Raw genomic sequence first — 16,300 nt, forward strand, 5'->3', positions numbered from 1 at the left:
TTATCTTATCTTATTGAGATGCAGTTTATTAAATTGGAATTCAAAAATGAATTTACAAATGCAGAATTTATTCTACAATTCATTATTTAAGCACAGAATTCTTTATTTCAATGCGCGTGGCTCTTGTGGTCCTCCATAAGAAATTGTCACCTGCCAGCACGATAAAACCCAGCACAGGATGAGGTTTTTAAAATATACATTTACAGATTAAAATTTTCAGTTGTGAGTTTTCATTTAAACCACAGAATATGCAGACATCCAAAAAAAAGGAGAGAAGCATTCATGGATCAGTCACTTTGCAGGGGTGTGTCCCACATGTGCCCCATCGTCACAGAGCCAGATCCGGGTAAATTAACTGTCACTCTGCTGACACCTGGTGGACTTAGATGCTTAGTACAACTCATATAAGGTCACTAATTGTTCTTTTGTCAGTGAAATGTCCCAAATATAAATGTGTGAGAAGAAAAATAAATGTTGTCTTCTATTTATGGATATAAGAAGTTGGGAAAATTGCACAACACACTTACCAGACACTTTGTCAGGTACACATGAACAACCACTCATTAGTGCAAATATTTAATCAGCCAATCAGATAGCAACTCATCTTAACGATATCTGTGCAGATATCGTTAAGATGACAAAGTTGATGAAGTTCAAAGTGAGCATCAGAATTTGGAAGAAAAGTGATTTAAGTGACTTTGAATGTGGCGTGGTTGTGGGTGCCGTACAGGGTGATCTGTATTTCAGAAACTGGTGATATTCTGGGATTTTCCCAAACGAGCATCTCTAGGGTTTACAGGGAACGCTTCAAAAAGTATTCAGTGAGCAGCAGTTCTCTTAGCAAAAATGTCTTGATTGCAGAGTGGAGAGGATAATAGCCAGACTGCTTTGAGCTAATAGGAAGGCAAAAGAAATTCATTACAACAAAGTATGGAGAAGAACATGTCTGAATGAACAGACTAAAGCAGATGGGCAGCAGCAGCAGCAGAAGATCACACCAGGCAAACACCAGGAAAACATTGCCTGGTCCATTGAGACTGCATTTCTGCTGCAACCATCGGTAAGGTCAGAGACGATGTAAACAACATGAAAGCACGGATCTATCCTGCTTTGTCCCCGGATGATTGAGCATCCTGCTGTGTATTAACTGCCTACCGGTCTTCGCATGACTGCCTCCAGCAGGATAACGCACCATGTCACATAACTCAGATCATCTCAGACTGCTTTGTCAAACATGACGATGAGTTCACTCTACTCAGATGGCCTCCACAGTCACCAGATCTCAGTCCAATAGAGCACCTTTGGGATGTAGTGGAATGTGAGATTGACATCATGGACGTGTACCTGACAAATATTTGTTTTGCTATCATATTCTGACCAAAACCTCTGAGGAACGTTTCCCGCACCTTCTTGAATCTGTGCCATGAAGAATCAAACGGCAAAAGGGTGTATCTAATAAAGTGGCCGGTGAGTGTATCTGTGCAGCCCAAAATGTAACCTGCCCAGATATTTACCAGACAGAAAACATTCTTAAGATTAAAAATCTATAAGCAGAAGATTCCTATTTTGCTCAAATCCAAGAAGCTTGCGGCATAAGCGCACTTTTTAAACTTCAGTACAGTTTCAAACCATCTCGCAGCATCAGGAGCATGACCCACAGTGCCCCACGCAAACACTGTCTTTGCACTTTTAGTTTGCTTCGACCTGTTCACCCTAAATTTTTCCACACATAGACAGCTGAGAAGTAAAGAATACAAAAGAACACAGCAATAAGACCGTATACTATAAACCAGTCTGTTTTTTTATTAATAGTACAAATACTGAGGTTTCAGGAACAACTAGTGCATAGAAGCCTCTCAAAAGGTCAACTAAACAAATTTACAGACACTGATCATTGTGATGGCAAAGTTTGATACATTTTTATTCATCCACCATCATAAATTAGCTATACATCATCTGAACGGCAGAAATGCAGTCAGTCAAATTTAGTGCAGACCTATGTGGCTTTAAACAGCATGTCTTGTTTTATAACATTCAACACTAAGAGGGTCCAGGAACAACATATTAATACTTCAACAAATGACACCAAGCGCAGTGATTATCCCAGGCTGTGGTCTGATGGCTACGTGAGTAATTTTCAACAATTCTGTTTGAAGAAGTGCACAAATTGGTGTGCCATCAGACACTGATAGTGGGAAGTACCAGCATTTGATGATTTAGTTAATGTCTTTGGTTTGTGGTCTTCTTGGCAATGTAATCTGGGGTCAATCAAACCAGAGGTTTTGCAAGTTTTAGTCCATGTACTAAGAATTACTTAAGAAGAGAAACATTTTCCAAAGCATCTTTCGGTTTCAAGACGGTTAAACAGATTTTTTTTCTTTACGTTTTTTCCCCCACTTCTTTCAACTCATATTAGTCACATAGAAAAATTACATCTTGTTCCAAATTTGTTTCCTTATGAAATGGATCTAAAGATGGTGGGTGCTGCCATAGAAATGAAGAAACAAGTCCCAGAGAGTCGCAACTCCAAAACTCAAGCAAGTTCCAGTTATTCTAGTCATTTTACAACCATTCCCGTTACTCCTAGAAACCAAAAACGTCTTTGAAGCCAATCTCAGCGTATAACGACTGCAGAAACAGCCATTAAGATAACAGGTGGTAAACTCTGTCTGTGCCACACAAACCTGCCTGCAACAGGAACAACGTACACTTAAAACAATCATGCTTCAAACACAGTTAATATTTCAAAGAAAATTTATATCAGTGAGCTCTGCATTAACATTTAACAATAATTTAAAGTAGAATTTGATATTAACTGTCATGGATTACATGTATCAAGCACGTTTCAAGTTGATGTTCATATAATATTTCCCCATTTCATTTGATCTTATAATTTTAAAGTTGTGCACTTTGGAAAATGGCTAGCAGTAACGTGCTTTATAATGAATAAGAAATGTAATAAATAGACTAAAACATGCAAACCTCCGCCCCCTTGCCCCATATTGTCTTTTAATACAGCAGACGCACTTGGGGATCCTACGTTCTTTTAGCAGGTTTGGCGTTGAGCTGCCTTTCTCTCTCCAGTTCCTTCTCCCGCTGCTGCTCCTTCTCCAGCGCCTCCTTCTGCTTTTGTTGCTGCAGCTTCAAAGCTCTTTTCTGAGACGACACAACATGCAGGACTTTGATTAATTTGCCTCCATTCAGTATTTTGCCCTCCTCTTAAGAGCACGGCCTCCAGTGCCGTCTAAGATAATAGTACCTTTAGCTTAGTTGTCTTTTCATGGAGCATAATCATCTCTTTCCTTATGTTCACCAGTTTATTGTGGTACACCTTCGCCTCTGTAAACTAAGGAAAAGGGCCTTGCTTACAAATCACTCCTGTAGGCTGATGTAGAGTGCACAAACAACAACAACAACAAATTAGATTAGAATTCAGTTCACACATACCAGGGAATTGAGGTCCAATAAGGCATTACATTCTCTGAACTTTGTGACTTCTTGGTCCAGTGTGTCCAACAGCACAAGCTGATTTTGTCTGAAAAACAAGAAAATAAAGTGATTATATAGATGAAAAACATCCCTTTTAAAAGTGTCCACAAGCTTGTGTTTGTTTTTCATGACACATGATCTCACTGGCAGCATCAGAGGAACTGGTCAAACCAACTGTAGTGTGTTTACTGTAGTTAGCGCCTGTGTGTTTTAGGGAGTTGTCTGTGCAAAAGGCAACTCGAAATTACAAAAACCAGATTCTCTAAACAGCTTTTTAGTCTCTACTCCAGGTTCATGGGTGCTTCTTATTAAAATAGTTCAGTGATTACTGACAAGCAAAAAACTCTTGGGCCTTATTCAGATCCACCAATGTGTGCATTTACCTGACTGGACTTAGAACAATTGCAACAGCAGGAGTAATCTCATCCTTGATTGCAGCCTTTGGCACAGACTTGCCCTGACATGTTATTTGATTACCAGATCCTGATCTGGAATGCTCTTGTGTATTTACAGTTCCCCCACTGAAACAGGCTGGACAAGAACATGCCGAAAACTGGTGAAACTGCAGTAAACGGAGCGAAACGGAGGGAACCTGCTGCTGACTGAAGCTACTTTCTGCTTCTCTCTTATTCACAAGGGGTTGCCAAAGCAAGTACCTCCGAATGCTTGATTTGGTAATTGATTATGATTTTTTAGGCAAATGTGTGAACCCTAACATGATGTCAAGCCCAAGAGTGCGTCCTGAAACAATGACACACGTCAATACTCACGTGAGCTCCTGGAGGGCTCTCTTAGAGTTCTGCAGATCTGGTAGGTAGTGAGTGAGGAATCCCTCTGTGAGTTTGTCCACTGCTTTCTTATCCACATACACGTTTTCCACCGGGGCTGAGCCATCCAGATGCAATGATTCTTGCTGGACCGACTGTAGATCTGTGAAATATTTATGAATATTTATGAAAGAAAAAGAATATCCTTTAAATGTAACGGGCTACCTTTTACTTCATTTATTCTAATTACTGAGATGTTGGCTTTCTTTGTTGTGAGTGTGATCTGGATTAGCTGATGTTTCAATGTCATAAATACAAGCTGAAACCTTTACTGTTCTCATTCTATAAACATGTGCATTTCAGCTAATTGTTGGACCATCCACAGAATGACAGTTTAATTTAATTATCAAAATTGTATGCATGTTCTTTACTCTTTGAACCTCAAGACCAGAAGTGCCCAGTTGATTTCCCCAAGGTGCCACACGAGAAACCGTGAATGCTGTGGACGGCTGTACCAACAAGCTTCTAAAGACATAAAGTTACCATTAAGCAGAATGGAGTTCAGCCTTTTGGTGTGGCCTTAATAAAAGCTAAATGAAATTCACCTGAAAATCACATCATCCATACTTCATTTTGATTTTATGGATAATATGAATAACAGCTTTTCACAACTGTCCAGTTAAAGCCTCCATTATTCTATTTTTGTTTTAATAAAATAGTTTTTATTCTCATTGTGAATGTTAAAATGGCACTACGCTGTGTAAATATGTGTCTCTCTGGAGGAGCTTTCTAAAGTATGATAAAGATGTTGTCATTGGGATTATCCTAACATGAGGTTAGAGAAAACATCAGAAAGGTTTCTGAACTACAACTGTTTGTATAGTTGCAGAGCTCGTTGTGTAGGGGTTACATTAAAATGGAAAATTTACTGTGAAGAACAACACACTTTGGCTAATGTGAGAAAAAAGCGTTAGCCTGCTTTTAGGCACCTCTGTGTTTTCAGTTAAGGGGAATATATTACACATTAATTTTTAATACAAATATTACGCTCATATATATATATATACACATATACACACACAAAGTCTGTCAACCCTTTGAAAGCATAATTCCACATTGTGCTCTTGGTGCAATACGTGTATGAAAGTTCCCAAAGTTCCCACTTGTAGACAGTTTCTGTTTTGGTGGAGTGGCTTTGTGAAACTTCTCACATTTCTATAACACTGCTGAGGTCGTGTGAATGTATTTGTCATGCTGTGTGGATCTATAGTTGTGACCTATATAAACCTTGACTACGTTATGCGTAAAAAAATGCAGAAATACTGGTAACTCCACAAACCGTTCTTTCAGCTGTAGATTAAAAACCTTTTACAACTACTTGAGGATGCCTGAGCTGCCATGTCAGGGCTTGCAGTTAAAGCCAACCGCAAATTCAAGTTTAGGCAGCAGAGGTTTAAACACACACACACACACACACACACTGACACACACCTTCACTGTGAGGAAGTTCACTTTGGGACGAAGATCCTTCATCTTCCATTCCTTCTACCTCCATATGTGACGATTCTACTGACCCAGTGCTTTTCTACCCTACAAAGAGGCACAGAAAAGGCAGACAGTCGGCTTTTACTGTTTTATCTAGAGGCAAATATCAGCTGATCGAGCATCAGGTATGTAAAGGTTGTGAAGAACTAGCTAGCTTGCTCAGCTGCTCCATAATGAGCACAGCGTGATCCACGAGAGGCAGAGCAGCGGCTCGGCAGTCTGTAAACAGCAGTCAGCACCTTACCTGGTTTAATCGGCATGTATCAGTAACTGTAGCCGTGATTAGTACGGCTATGTTAGCAACAAAAAAAAGAAGAAAACAGAGCGGAAATATTTTGGATTTGTCACTGCGTCTTAAAAGGAAAAAAAAAGACCCGTCATGTGATCTGTGTAATCACGTGACTGTGCCTGTGAAACCAAACTTGCTGCTGGGAATGTGTCAACAGCAGTACAGAGGTAGTTCTTTTCCTCGACTCTGACGGTTCAGCCACATTTGACATGACCGTTTTTAACGTGGGAACGAAATAAGTTTGAACAGTCTGAGGGAACAGTTAGTGGTAAGTCCCGCTCATGTTTCCTCACAGTCTTCCGCGCTTTGCTGACTGTGTGAGAGTCACAAGCCAACACCACAGGGTAGCTAACGTTTACTAGCTAGCTTGCTACTGTTTAGCCAATACTGTTTTTAGGGGGACTGTTGAACTCAAAGTTCATCGGCTCACGTGGAAAAGTGAGCGACTTGAGGTCTAATATTTGAAACGTAAGTTCAGCGTTTTGTCAGTCGTGTAAATAGCTCTTTGAGACCCCGCTGTAGAAATCGGTGAGCTGTGCGAACGTGAAGGGATGCTTTCTGTGTGTTTTTGATGTCACTTATTTTTTTTGTCCTGCAGTTGCTGAGATGGAGTAGACGTACAATCCCACCGTCGAGCACCCGCTAGAAAAGCGTGAATGATTACCCCAGAGAACAGCAGCCTACAGACAGAGCTCACCCTTATCGGTATCAAAGATGTCAGGTGGGAGCCTGTTCGGCAAGGTGCGGTCCGCCTTCAGGAGGGAGCGAAGCGACTGGGACCTGAGCGACACGGCACCTTTCGATTTTTCGGACGAGCTGGCGGACGATGAGGCGCCCAGATTCAACAAGCTGAAGGTCGTGGTGTCTGGGGAGATGTCGGACTATTCCGCCGGAGCTTCGTCCAACGGTGTGGCCGTGAACACGCTGGTGGCAGATGATGATGACTCCCTGCTGGACTCGTCTTCCAGCCTGGGCAGCCCGGGGCTAAACATGGATCCTTGTGACAGCTGCACTAGAAAGCGGGAGGCCATCAAACACAGGAGGGTGATGAAGAGGCTTGGCATTGCAGCTTTGCTGTATTTTCTCTTTATGACGGGTGAAATTATAGGTAAGAGATGGACCTTTGTCGCTGTGTGGTTGATCACAAGAGGAAACTTAATAACAGATCTATGAATGATAAGAGGCGAATGAGATGCCAGTAGCAATAAAAGGCTTCCATGTAAGGCCAGCTTTCTTAAAACAAAAACACCATAAAGCATGAAGATTAGGTAAGTGTGAGCCAGTAGATTTCATTCACATGTCTCAAAGTTTGAGAGTCAGAAAGTGGCAGCATTTTCTTCATTGGTGTTCTGTGTAAGCTGCATGTCAGGATTGCAGGCAGCCTGCAGATCCTATGACTGATTATACACGTCAAACATTAATTTCAGGCATGGGTTAAAACCTCTGCTGTTTATTTCTTGACGCCAGCCATCTCATAGATTAGTGAGTTTACTTAGCCCTGGTTAAAAAATGATTATTCCAGAAAGAAAAAAAGATGGTAGAAAAACACAAACTACAAGTCATGTTTAATCAAGGTTTTATCTGCCGTTCTTGTTTTGAACCCACATGAACTGGACTGCTCGTCTTCTTTACGTCTCAGTTGTCTCTAGTAAAACAGTACTTTTTAATGGTGTATTAGTTACACACAAGTTTTGTGATTACTATTATGTTTTGCTTTCAGGTGGTTATGTGTCCAACAGTTTAGCCATCATGACCGATGCGTTGCACATCTTAGCCGATGTTGTGGGTATTCTGTTTTCTATGCTGGCCCTCTTTCTTACGACTAAACCACCAACCAAGAGATTCACTTTTGGACTCCATCGTCTAGGTATGTTCTCATTTTTGTTATAATTCCAGGTCTGCCTGGCCGACGAACTCCCAGAACGTTTTCTGTTTTAAAGATTTATTTCTTACAGTTTAAGCCCAAAGAGACGTGCTGAGAAATTGCACCTTTTATTTCTTTTATTAAGATATATCAGGGATTAGATGTGTAGTTAAACTTCTTTACACTGATGGAAAGGGGACTTTAACTGGTCCGGCCCACTTAAGATAAACTTGGGCAGTATGTGCCCCATGGTGTAAAATCCGTTTGACATCTCTGCTTTACAGCATTAAAGATGCATAATTGTAAAAGCTCTGCCAGAAACTGATAAATGTCATGTTGACTCTATTAATGTTGTCTGCTATGAATGTTTATCCTTTGGTTATAAACCACTGTTTCTATTTTATGGCGGTAGAGTTAAAGTAAATATATAAATGTCTTCATGTGTCTCTGGATTTATGACAAAACTCTTGTTGAAGTGCAATCATTCATGTAGATGGCAACTACTTGAACTACAGGACGCATTGTTTTCTAAGTTTTGGAGTCCTTATACAGCGGTTAGTGTGGTCACTCTGTTTGGATCTAAAGGCCCCTGAATCCTAGATTAAGTTGCTCTATTTGTTTGTGTTGACTGCCCTTTTCTTCTTCTCTAGCTGAAACTGTGTTAGACCTTTGAAATAGAATATCAGCTATGGGAGGGAATGTGTCTTTGACACGTGATTGCTTTGGTCTGCTACATTTTATCAGTTCAACACTTATAAATATGACAGAGCAGATTTTTAACACTACAAATTTCTTCATTCTCCCAAGATTTATGTCTTCTTAAACAGCATACTCATTGGCTCGGATAAGACATGGTGAAATAATACAAAGCAAAACATGAGCTTAAGGTGGACTAGAAATAAACTAAAACAGGGAAAAAACTAACACAGGGTATTGGGGAGGAACAATTTGTCAGTAGACAAATAGAAGGGTTTTTCCTACATAGAAGCCGGGAAAACCCCACATGGTGGTGTCCACTTAAATTAAAATTAAGGTTCACACTAGACTTGTGTTTGAGCCATAAATAGAAATTATATTTGATCAGGAACAGCATATAACTTGGAAAACAAATGTTAGATCAGGGGGTGAAGGTTCAGTAAACTCTGTTTAACTTTCAGTAAAAATTAAACCTGACAGGAAGAAAATGGTCCACAGTGGGCAGAGCGAATGAACTGAGTTATAGTAAGAATAAGATCATTTCTGCTTTTTGGGGGGTAGTGTCATAGAAGCGTTATATCATGATAGTGTCTTATTCTAAGTTGCCTGATAATACTTAGTAACATTGAATAGAAATGCGAGATTAGATTGGATGGTCTAAAAAAAAAGCCTTAATTTCCTAGACTGGTAGATAAAGATAAACTGGTTGTTTCTTCCTTTCTAGAGGTGGTAGCAGCAGTCCTCAGTGTGCTGCTCATCTATATACTGACTGGCATACTGCTCTATGAGGCAGTTCAGAGGACAATAAAACAGGACTTCAGCATAGACGGCGATGTCATGCTCATCACTGCAGCTGTGGGGGTGGCTGTTAACATTATGTAAGTAACATTACACACATCTTCAGTGTGTAATGTTTAACCACAGCTTGTGACTGCAAGTCTTTAAACCCCTGGTGGCAGCAGGGAAAAAATATACAAAATGACTCAATTACTTCTTGTTTGCTTCCCTGGCTATGATAGAATGGGCTTCTTGTTAAACCAAGATGGTCACCTGCACTCACATAGCCACGGCCACGGCCACAGCCACGGTCAGTCTCCTGCCTCTGCTGGTGCTTCAAGTTCACAGTCGGCTCAGCAGCAGAGGCCACATGGCAGCCTCGCCGTAAGAGCTGCATTCATCCATGCTTTGGGAGATCTCCTCCAGAGTGTCGGAGTGCTCATAGCTGCTTACATTGTCCGGTTCAAGGTATGTGTTTGTTTGCTTTTTTTTTAACAGCTTATATTTATTTTTAATACTGCAGGTGTATTTGCTTTGCATAAATTTCATTTGAGACACACTTAATATAACTGATTGAAAATGATCTTGAATGTTATTCCACAGCATAAAGTGAAAAAGTTTTGTTTTATTATCTTCCTCAGTGACAAGTTAAAAAGAAGTGTTGATGTCCCTTTGTCCTTATCAAACCTGCATTTAGAGCCAATTAAACTAACTAAAATGGAAATGTCACTGAAGTTGTTAAACATGGGAATTTTGCCTTTTGGAAGTAGTAGTTATGGAGCTTTACAACAGTGTAGGTCTGATGTATGATGAATTGTATTTAATAAAATATAAAAAGAAGATTAATTGAGAAGATTCAGGAGGTTTGATGTAGCTTTGTGATTTCACAGCCAGAGTTAAAGTTGGCAGACCCCATCTGCACGTACATCTTCTCCATTCTGGTTCTTTTTACCACATTACGCATCTTACGAGACACAGGAGTCATCGTTTTGGAGGGTAAGTCCCATCTCCTGTTGCAGAATCCCATCAGGGAATTCTGTTTACTTTAAACAGTGTAGAGCGGGATGGGCACACTAATTTGTTTGCTGACGTTTTCTCTTGCTGTGTCAGGTGTTCCCAGGCACCTGGACACTCAGCGAATCAGAGAGGACCTCCTTAAGCTGGAGGATGTCCAATCAGTCGATGAGCTGAACGTCTGGGCGCTGACGGCAGACAAGACTGCAGCACTGGTGCATCTCCAGCTCAGTGAGTAGCTGCAATAAGAAATGTGTAATGTGATTGAAAATAAAAACCACAATTTCACGACAGTGCAGAGCAGGTGATTTTTCATCTGGCTAAAGCTTTTGGGGGGATTTCTGTATGCAGGAAAAACCCTGTTCGATTTGGGATTGACGAAACATCTTCTTGAATGTTACCTAGAAACTACTGAAACACTGAAAAACAGAACTTCTTTTCACACAAAAAACAGTTGTCATTGTTTACACACAGATGATGAGCACTTTTTCTTTAGTCGTGTACTTTACAATGGATGTAATACACTCACTGGCCACTTCATTAGGTATACTTTGCCAGTACCAAATTGGATTTAATTTTTCCTTCAGGACGAGCAGAACAATTATCAATAACAAGAATTATTCAGTGAGCTCATACAATGATAACCATGAATTGACAAAAAAAGTAAAATTTACATTAAGAATTCCTTTAAGTCTAGTTTAAATATATTTTAAAAATCTGTTGGCAGTGACTTCTTTTGTGCAAGATAGAGCCAAGTTAGTGACGTCATGAACTTTCTGCTGAGGAAGCACATCTGGGCTGTGGTTTAGCAAGCTTCTCTTATTTGTGCCATTTCCTGTACTGATTTGTCTGTGCTTTAAATGTCAGAAGCGAAGGGTCTGTGTAGAGTCTTTGTCCATCTGTATCACAGCCTTCTCTGGAATTTCTTTGTTTTCAGACTTGTTTGTTTTCATAATTCTGGCCCCATCGGACTTGACAGCAGGGAAGATTTGCAGGAAAAGTGCTCATACTGGTTGCTGCGAAATGTAGCGTGCTAGAGTATGTTTGAAAAGTTTGGGCCGCACAAATGTTTCTTCCACCATTTTAAAAGTAAAGTGCCAGTTCTTCATTTATTTATTTATCATTGTTAGACAACTATAGACTGTTTTTAATTCAAGCTTTTGCTTTAAAATGAGAAATAAGTGTTTATAAAGCCAATGCAACAAAGTAGTGTATAAAACTGGCTTTCACTGTTTAACTCTGACCCACTTAACTGTATTGAAATGTGGCACACAGAACAGTCCACTCATGCGCTAAGCTGTAGATTGTACACAAGAGGGAGCTGTTCAGTCATTGTTGGAGTTGGAGAGTGAACTTTCACTGCCTACAGAAAAGTCAGTTCAACAATAGTTGCAGATATCAGCCTAAAATTAAATATGATAAAAATGTGATTTCTTGATTTCTTTAGCAATGACCAGAATGCCAAACTCACAATGGCCACGTCCACCTTAAGATAATATAAACTTTATGTATTCCGAAGCTTGGACATGCCTGTGTTAAAGCAGCCAAAAATGTAATTATAACAAACATACAACAACTATCTTTAATGGTTATGCAACTCAGTACAATAGTATAAAGAGCGACTTTCATCTGCTCCATTTGACCTTTAGGAAAGGGTCACAATAGTGGGTAGCTCTGCATGTTTGATTTGGCAGAGGTTTTACACCATCCTGACTCAACCCCAGAGGGATTCGTGTCCCCTCCTGGGGTCTTTGGCTTCTTATGCAAATATGTAAAGCATTACAATAGAGTTCCACTTCACTTCAATAGAATACAATGTGTAAAATTGTCCGATTTAACGAAGTAAAAACAGAATACAGTTCAGTGCAGTAAAGCAGTTTAGTGTCTGTGTGTGTGTTATGTGTTGTAGTGTTGTAACGGTGCAGGTTGGAAATCTTTTTACCTGACTAGGTAAGATTCGAAAGACAGACACCCTCTCTACTTTTAAGACTAGGCTTGAAACTTTCTTTTCTTTCTTTCCTTTTTTCTTTTTTTTAAATTTAATATAAAGTTCATAGTTGGGGCTGGATCAGGTGACCATGAACCCTCCATTAACTAATAAAGTGTTAAGAGTCACGGTGCTTCAATAGCTGTAGGCTTCTGGGGGTATTTCTTCTTCACTCACCTCTTTTCACTCTGTGTGTTTATACACCACTCCGCATTCATTCATTATTATTAACCTCTCACTCTCCTCCACAGTGTGTCGGCTAACACTTCCTAGATGGCTGCCCCTCCCTGAGCCTGGTTCTGTCAGAGGTTTCTTCCTGTTAAAAGGGAGTTTTTCCTCCCCACTTTCTTTAAGTGGTTGCTCATAGGGAGTTGTTTGATTTTGGGGGATTTCTCTGTATTGTTGTAGGTTCTGAATTAAACTGAATTAAATTACCATAGCACATAACATGGTCAGGAGCAGATTGTGTTCAGAGTTTCAGGTTAAAATCACCTGGAAGTAAACTGAAACTGGAAGTGCCACATTTTCACTGATTCTTTTATTCACGGTATCCTCTTCAGAATGCATTCTCTGCTGCAGGAATACATATAGATGCATCTTGTAGAGGTCAACACAGCCAAAATGTGACCCAGCTGTGGCAACACAAACAGAGCATCACATTGTCACTTTAATTTACATTAACTTCGATGATGGCTCTTTTATTTTTTTCCCCTCTGCTGTTGGAATTGCAGCTACTGCAGCACACATTAGAAAACTGATCTGTTACAGTTTTAGGTTATTCATCATCAAAAATTAATTTCACTTTGATATGGTGACACAACAAATCGAGTTCTCTTCTTTATTAGGCTATGGGATAGTGTCAGAGCTGAATGCACCGAGTAACCATTAATGTTTAAGTGCATGCAGTTTAAAAAGAACACACTAGTGTAAATATACTATTACATTTATTCTTCTGCATGTGTTTGTGATCAGATGAATTTAATGTGACGTAAGCATGCCCAGAGCCAGAAGCAGAAAGCCTGGAGTAACAAAGAAAGCTGCTAACTGCTGTTGTCACACCCCTCACCTCTGACTGAGGTTTTTAAGTTTGCCGATCAAAAGCCTGGTCATGTTGGTATATTGCTCAGACAGATGTGTTGCAATGTCTAGACTTACTGCGAGATTTCTTGCATCTGTCCTCACGGCAGCACAGCTGAATGAATCTGAGAGAAGAAAACACCTCCTGTCCAGTAAGTGGTACAGACGGTGGACAGGATTATCCGTGATGCATAATTTCTCCACCAAAGTTTAAACGGTGTCCAGTGTGCAGCCAATCACAGAGCCAGTCTGTTGGCGTCACCAGCCCTAATTATCATAAGCTGTTTGTTTGTTAGTTGCAAGTTGTTGTTGTTGTTGTTGTTTGTATGTGTGTGTGTGTGTATATATATAATATATTTAAAGGTCTCTTTGTGTCCACAGCGCCCTCCAGTGCTAACAACTGGGAGGAGGTCCAGGCAAAGGCGCGTCACATGCTGCTTCACACCTACGGCCTCACCAGGTGCACAGTGCAGATCCAGACACACAGGCAGAGGGTGGCACGCAGTTGCACAAACTGCCAGGAGGCTAGCGCCTAAAGAGGGAGGTCAGCAGTTCATCACACAGTGACGGATGGCAGAGAACGCAATATATAGAGAGCCCTGAATGTAACAGCGCTGCTGCAGCTCAATGCCACAGCAGGATCCACAGCACACTGATGTAACTGGAAAAAGAGAGGTGCCAAAGGACAGGCAGAGGAATAACAACAGATCTAAATAAGAGAGATCTACAGTCTCTGGGGGCCTCACGTCTTCACGCTTGCAAAGCTTTTGAAGTGGGAGTTGAATGTTTTACCTGAGTCAAATGACAAAAACTTGCCCTTAATTCACCATCAAGGCCTCTTCTAAACCATGTAACCTTTTATTTTTTGTTTTATAGATTGATTTGTCACCACTGATGCTTTGTTATAAGATGTAAATCTTACCTTTTGTTAGAACTGCACATTATGATTTTTATTACCGTACAAAGCATGTCAGCTGACATACCTCATGTCTAACAAGATATTTGGTCAGAGTGAGGCACTGTACTCTTTACAAGTGGAATAAGTGAGCAAAACCTGCACCACTGCATCCCTTCAGGAGACAGTATAGCTCATTACGTGCTTTGGAGCTTTCATGTTATTTAGCTGATGTCTGTAAAAAGGCAGACTTTAAGAGAATAAATAACCTTAGAAATTCTTAAATTACTAAAATGACCATCACTTAAAGTTAATTGGCTTTTTTTGATACTGACATTTTCTCAATTGTGATGAGAAGCCAACTGACAATCAAATCATGACTTTAACTAAGGGGACGTGCTAAAACGAATAGCTTCAGCATGGTATCATCCATCCTATATACTCCACTTTCTTTTCCATATCATCAACTGACAGTATTTTAACACAGACGGGTGTATTCCCAGTATTTCAGAGTTGTGTTGTTTTGATGGAGGAGGTTGCAATTTGCCAGTTATGATCTTTAAAATGTTCTTTCTTTCACTTGTTAAGAGGCTGTGGGGGGGTTGTGCGTAAACCTTTCCATGTCTCTGGTATTAATCACCAAGGAAATTCAGGAACGGTATCACTGTTTTTGTTTGTAATAAAATGTTTTAATGTTTTTGTGTTTCTGCCATGATTTTCTTGACAAACCGAGCTCACAAGGCAGCATAATAATAGTTAGAACTGCAGTGAGCAGAGGCAAATGTTAACTTTTCTTTATCTCTTTTCTGTTGCTAATTGTGAAATTGTAATATTTTATTCTGAATGATATTACTCATACAAAAAAGAGAGAGAACTGGAAATTTAAGAAGCCTGAATATAGAAGTTGCAAATCTTTGTTAGAAACATTGTAGCTCAATACAGACCTCATTAAGGTGTACACTGACTTCATTAAGTACACATATTCAACTGCTGGTTGCTAATACTAGCTAATTGGCCAATCACATGTCAGCCACTCTGGGCATGTAGCCATAGTCAAGACTGTGGGTGTCAAACATAAGGCCCAGGGGCAAGAATTGGCCCACTGTACAGCTTTGTAAAATTTGACTGAGAGGATTGATTTTGGACTTTTAACTGTATTTTAAAAAAATTAAAAAAGTTTTCCTATTCATTAAGATCTAACCTGTTGCCATTCATACTACACGAAAGTAATTAACTTATAAAGAATAACATTTAAAATATGAAAAAGTGACTTTTTTCACAACTCAATCTTTAGATTTAGTTTAGATTTAGCCATTTAGAGTAGGTACAATATAATACAATACAATTTTATTTATATAGCACGTTTATGACCAGGGGGTACACCAAAGTGCTTCACAGTAAAAAATGTCACATTTGAATGCATTTGTACAGCACAGTTCATCAAAACTTCATCAGTCTCACATCCATGACCACTTTAGAGTCACCAGTTAACAGGGAACACCTGCTGGCACGAGGATAACATACAAATTCCATACAGGCTCACCAAAACTGAACAACAGAAAATCGTAAAAAAATGTCTGGTCTGATGAGATTTCTGCTGATGCAACTGGATGCCAGGGTCAGAATTAGGATAAATTACATATAACAATGGATTCATCCTGCCTTGGATTAATCGTTTAGGCTGCTGGTGGTGTGGGAGATATTTCTTTGGTACACTTTGGACCATTTAAGCACCACAGCTTACCTCAATCTTTTTGTTATCAAGCCGTTTATGACCACAGTGTGCCCATCTTCTGTTGGCTGCTTCCACCATGCTCAAGTCATCTCCAGTTGGTTTCTTGATCATAGCAATGGCTTCACAAGCACCAGATCTCAAGCCAATAGAGTGCCTTTGGGATGT

General features: G+C 40.0%; 2 protein-coding genes across 5 annotated transcripts; one reads left to right on the forward strand and one right to left on the reverse strand.

Moving 5' to 3' along the window:
- Positions 1 to 1,780: 1,780 nt before the first annotated feature.
- bloc1s6 (biogenesis of lysosomal organelles complex-1, subunit 6, pallidin) lies at positions 1,781 to 6,113 on the reverse strand. The gene is made up of 6 exons (XM_005746841.1): positions 6,046 to 6,113; positions 5,748 to 5,846; positions 4,260 to 4,419; positions 3,448 to 3,535; positions 3,260 to 3,346; positions 1,781 to 3,156 (listed from the first exon to the last, which is right to left on the reverse strand). Exons 2-6 carry the CDS (start codon positions 5,809 to 5,811, stop codon positions 3,037 to 3,039), a joined length of 519 nt encoding a protein of 172 aa, XP_005746898.1. The 5' UTR covers positions 5,812 to 5,846; positions 6,046 to 6,113; the 3' UTR covers positions 1,781 to 3,036.
- Positions 5,853 to 15,098, forward strand: slc30a4 (solute carrier family 30 member 4). Of its 4 annotated transcripts, none has more exons than XM_005746840.1 (8): positions 5,853 to 5,926; positions 6,689 to 7,198; positions 7,811 to 7,957; positions 9,375 to 9,528; positions 9,670 to 9,895; positions 10,318 to 10,423; positions 10,538 to 10,672; positions 13,887 to 15,098. In XM_005746840.1, exons 2-8 carry the CDS (start codon positions 6,805 to 6,807, stop codon positions 14,039 to 14,041), a joined length of 1,317 nt encoding a protein of 438 aa, XP_005746897.1. In that variant the 5' UTR covers positions 5,853 to 5,926; positions 6,689 to 6,804; the 3' UTR covers positions 14,042 to 15,098. The 4 variants fall into 4 exon arrangements, with proteins under 4 accessions (XP_005746897.1, XP_005746895.1, XP_005746894.1 ...); XM_005746838.1 differs by lacking the exon at positions 5,853 to 5,926 and adding an exon at positions 6,198 to 6,257; XM_005746837.2 differs by lacking the exon at positions 5,853 to 5,926 and adding an exon at positions 6,293 to 6,358.
- Positions 15,099 to 16,300: the final 1,202 nt, after the last annotated feature.

The sequence above is a fragment of the Pundamilia nyererei genome, unplaced genomic scaffold (genome assembly GCF_000239375.1).
Source record: "Pundamilia nyererei isolate P.nyererei 1_Seehausen unplaced genomic scaffold, PunNye1.0 scaffold00184, whole genome shotgun sequence".
Lineage (NCBI taxonomy): Eukaryota > Metazoa > Chordata > Actinopteri > Cichliformes > Cichlidae > Pundamilia > Pundamilia nyererei.

Excerpts from the sequence above, each read along its gene's own strand:
- slc30a4 (XM_005746840.1), top strand. The coding sequence starts at position 6,805 with ATGTCAGGTGGGAGCCTGTTCGGCAAGGTGCGGTCCGCCTTCAGGAGG. Across the intron at positions 9,529-9,669 it reads GGGGTGGCTGTTAACATTAT|AATGGGCTTCTTGTTAAACC; the intron begins GTAAGTAACATT and ends TGGCTATGATAG. Across the intron at positions 10,673-13,886 it reads ACTGGTGCATCTCCAGCTCA|CGCCCTCCAGTGCTAACAAC; the intron begins GTGAGTAGCTGC and ends TTGTGTCCACAG.
- bloc1s6 (XM_005746841.1), bottom strand. The coding sequence starts at position 5,811 with ATGGAGGTAGAAGGAATGGAAGATGAAGGATCTTCGTCCCAAAGTGAA. Across the intron at positions 4,420-5,747 it reads TGAACTTCCTCACAGTGAAG|ATCTACAGTCGGTCCAGCAA; the intron begins GTGTGTGTCAGT and ends AATATTTCACAG. Across the intron at positions 3,536-4,259 it reads AGAGCCCTCCAGGAGCTCAC|ACAAAATCAGCTTGTGCTGT; the intron begins GTGAGTATTGAC and ends CTTGTTTTTCAG.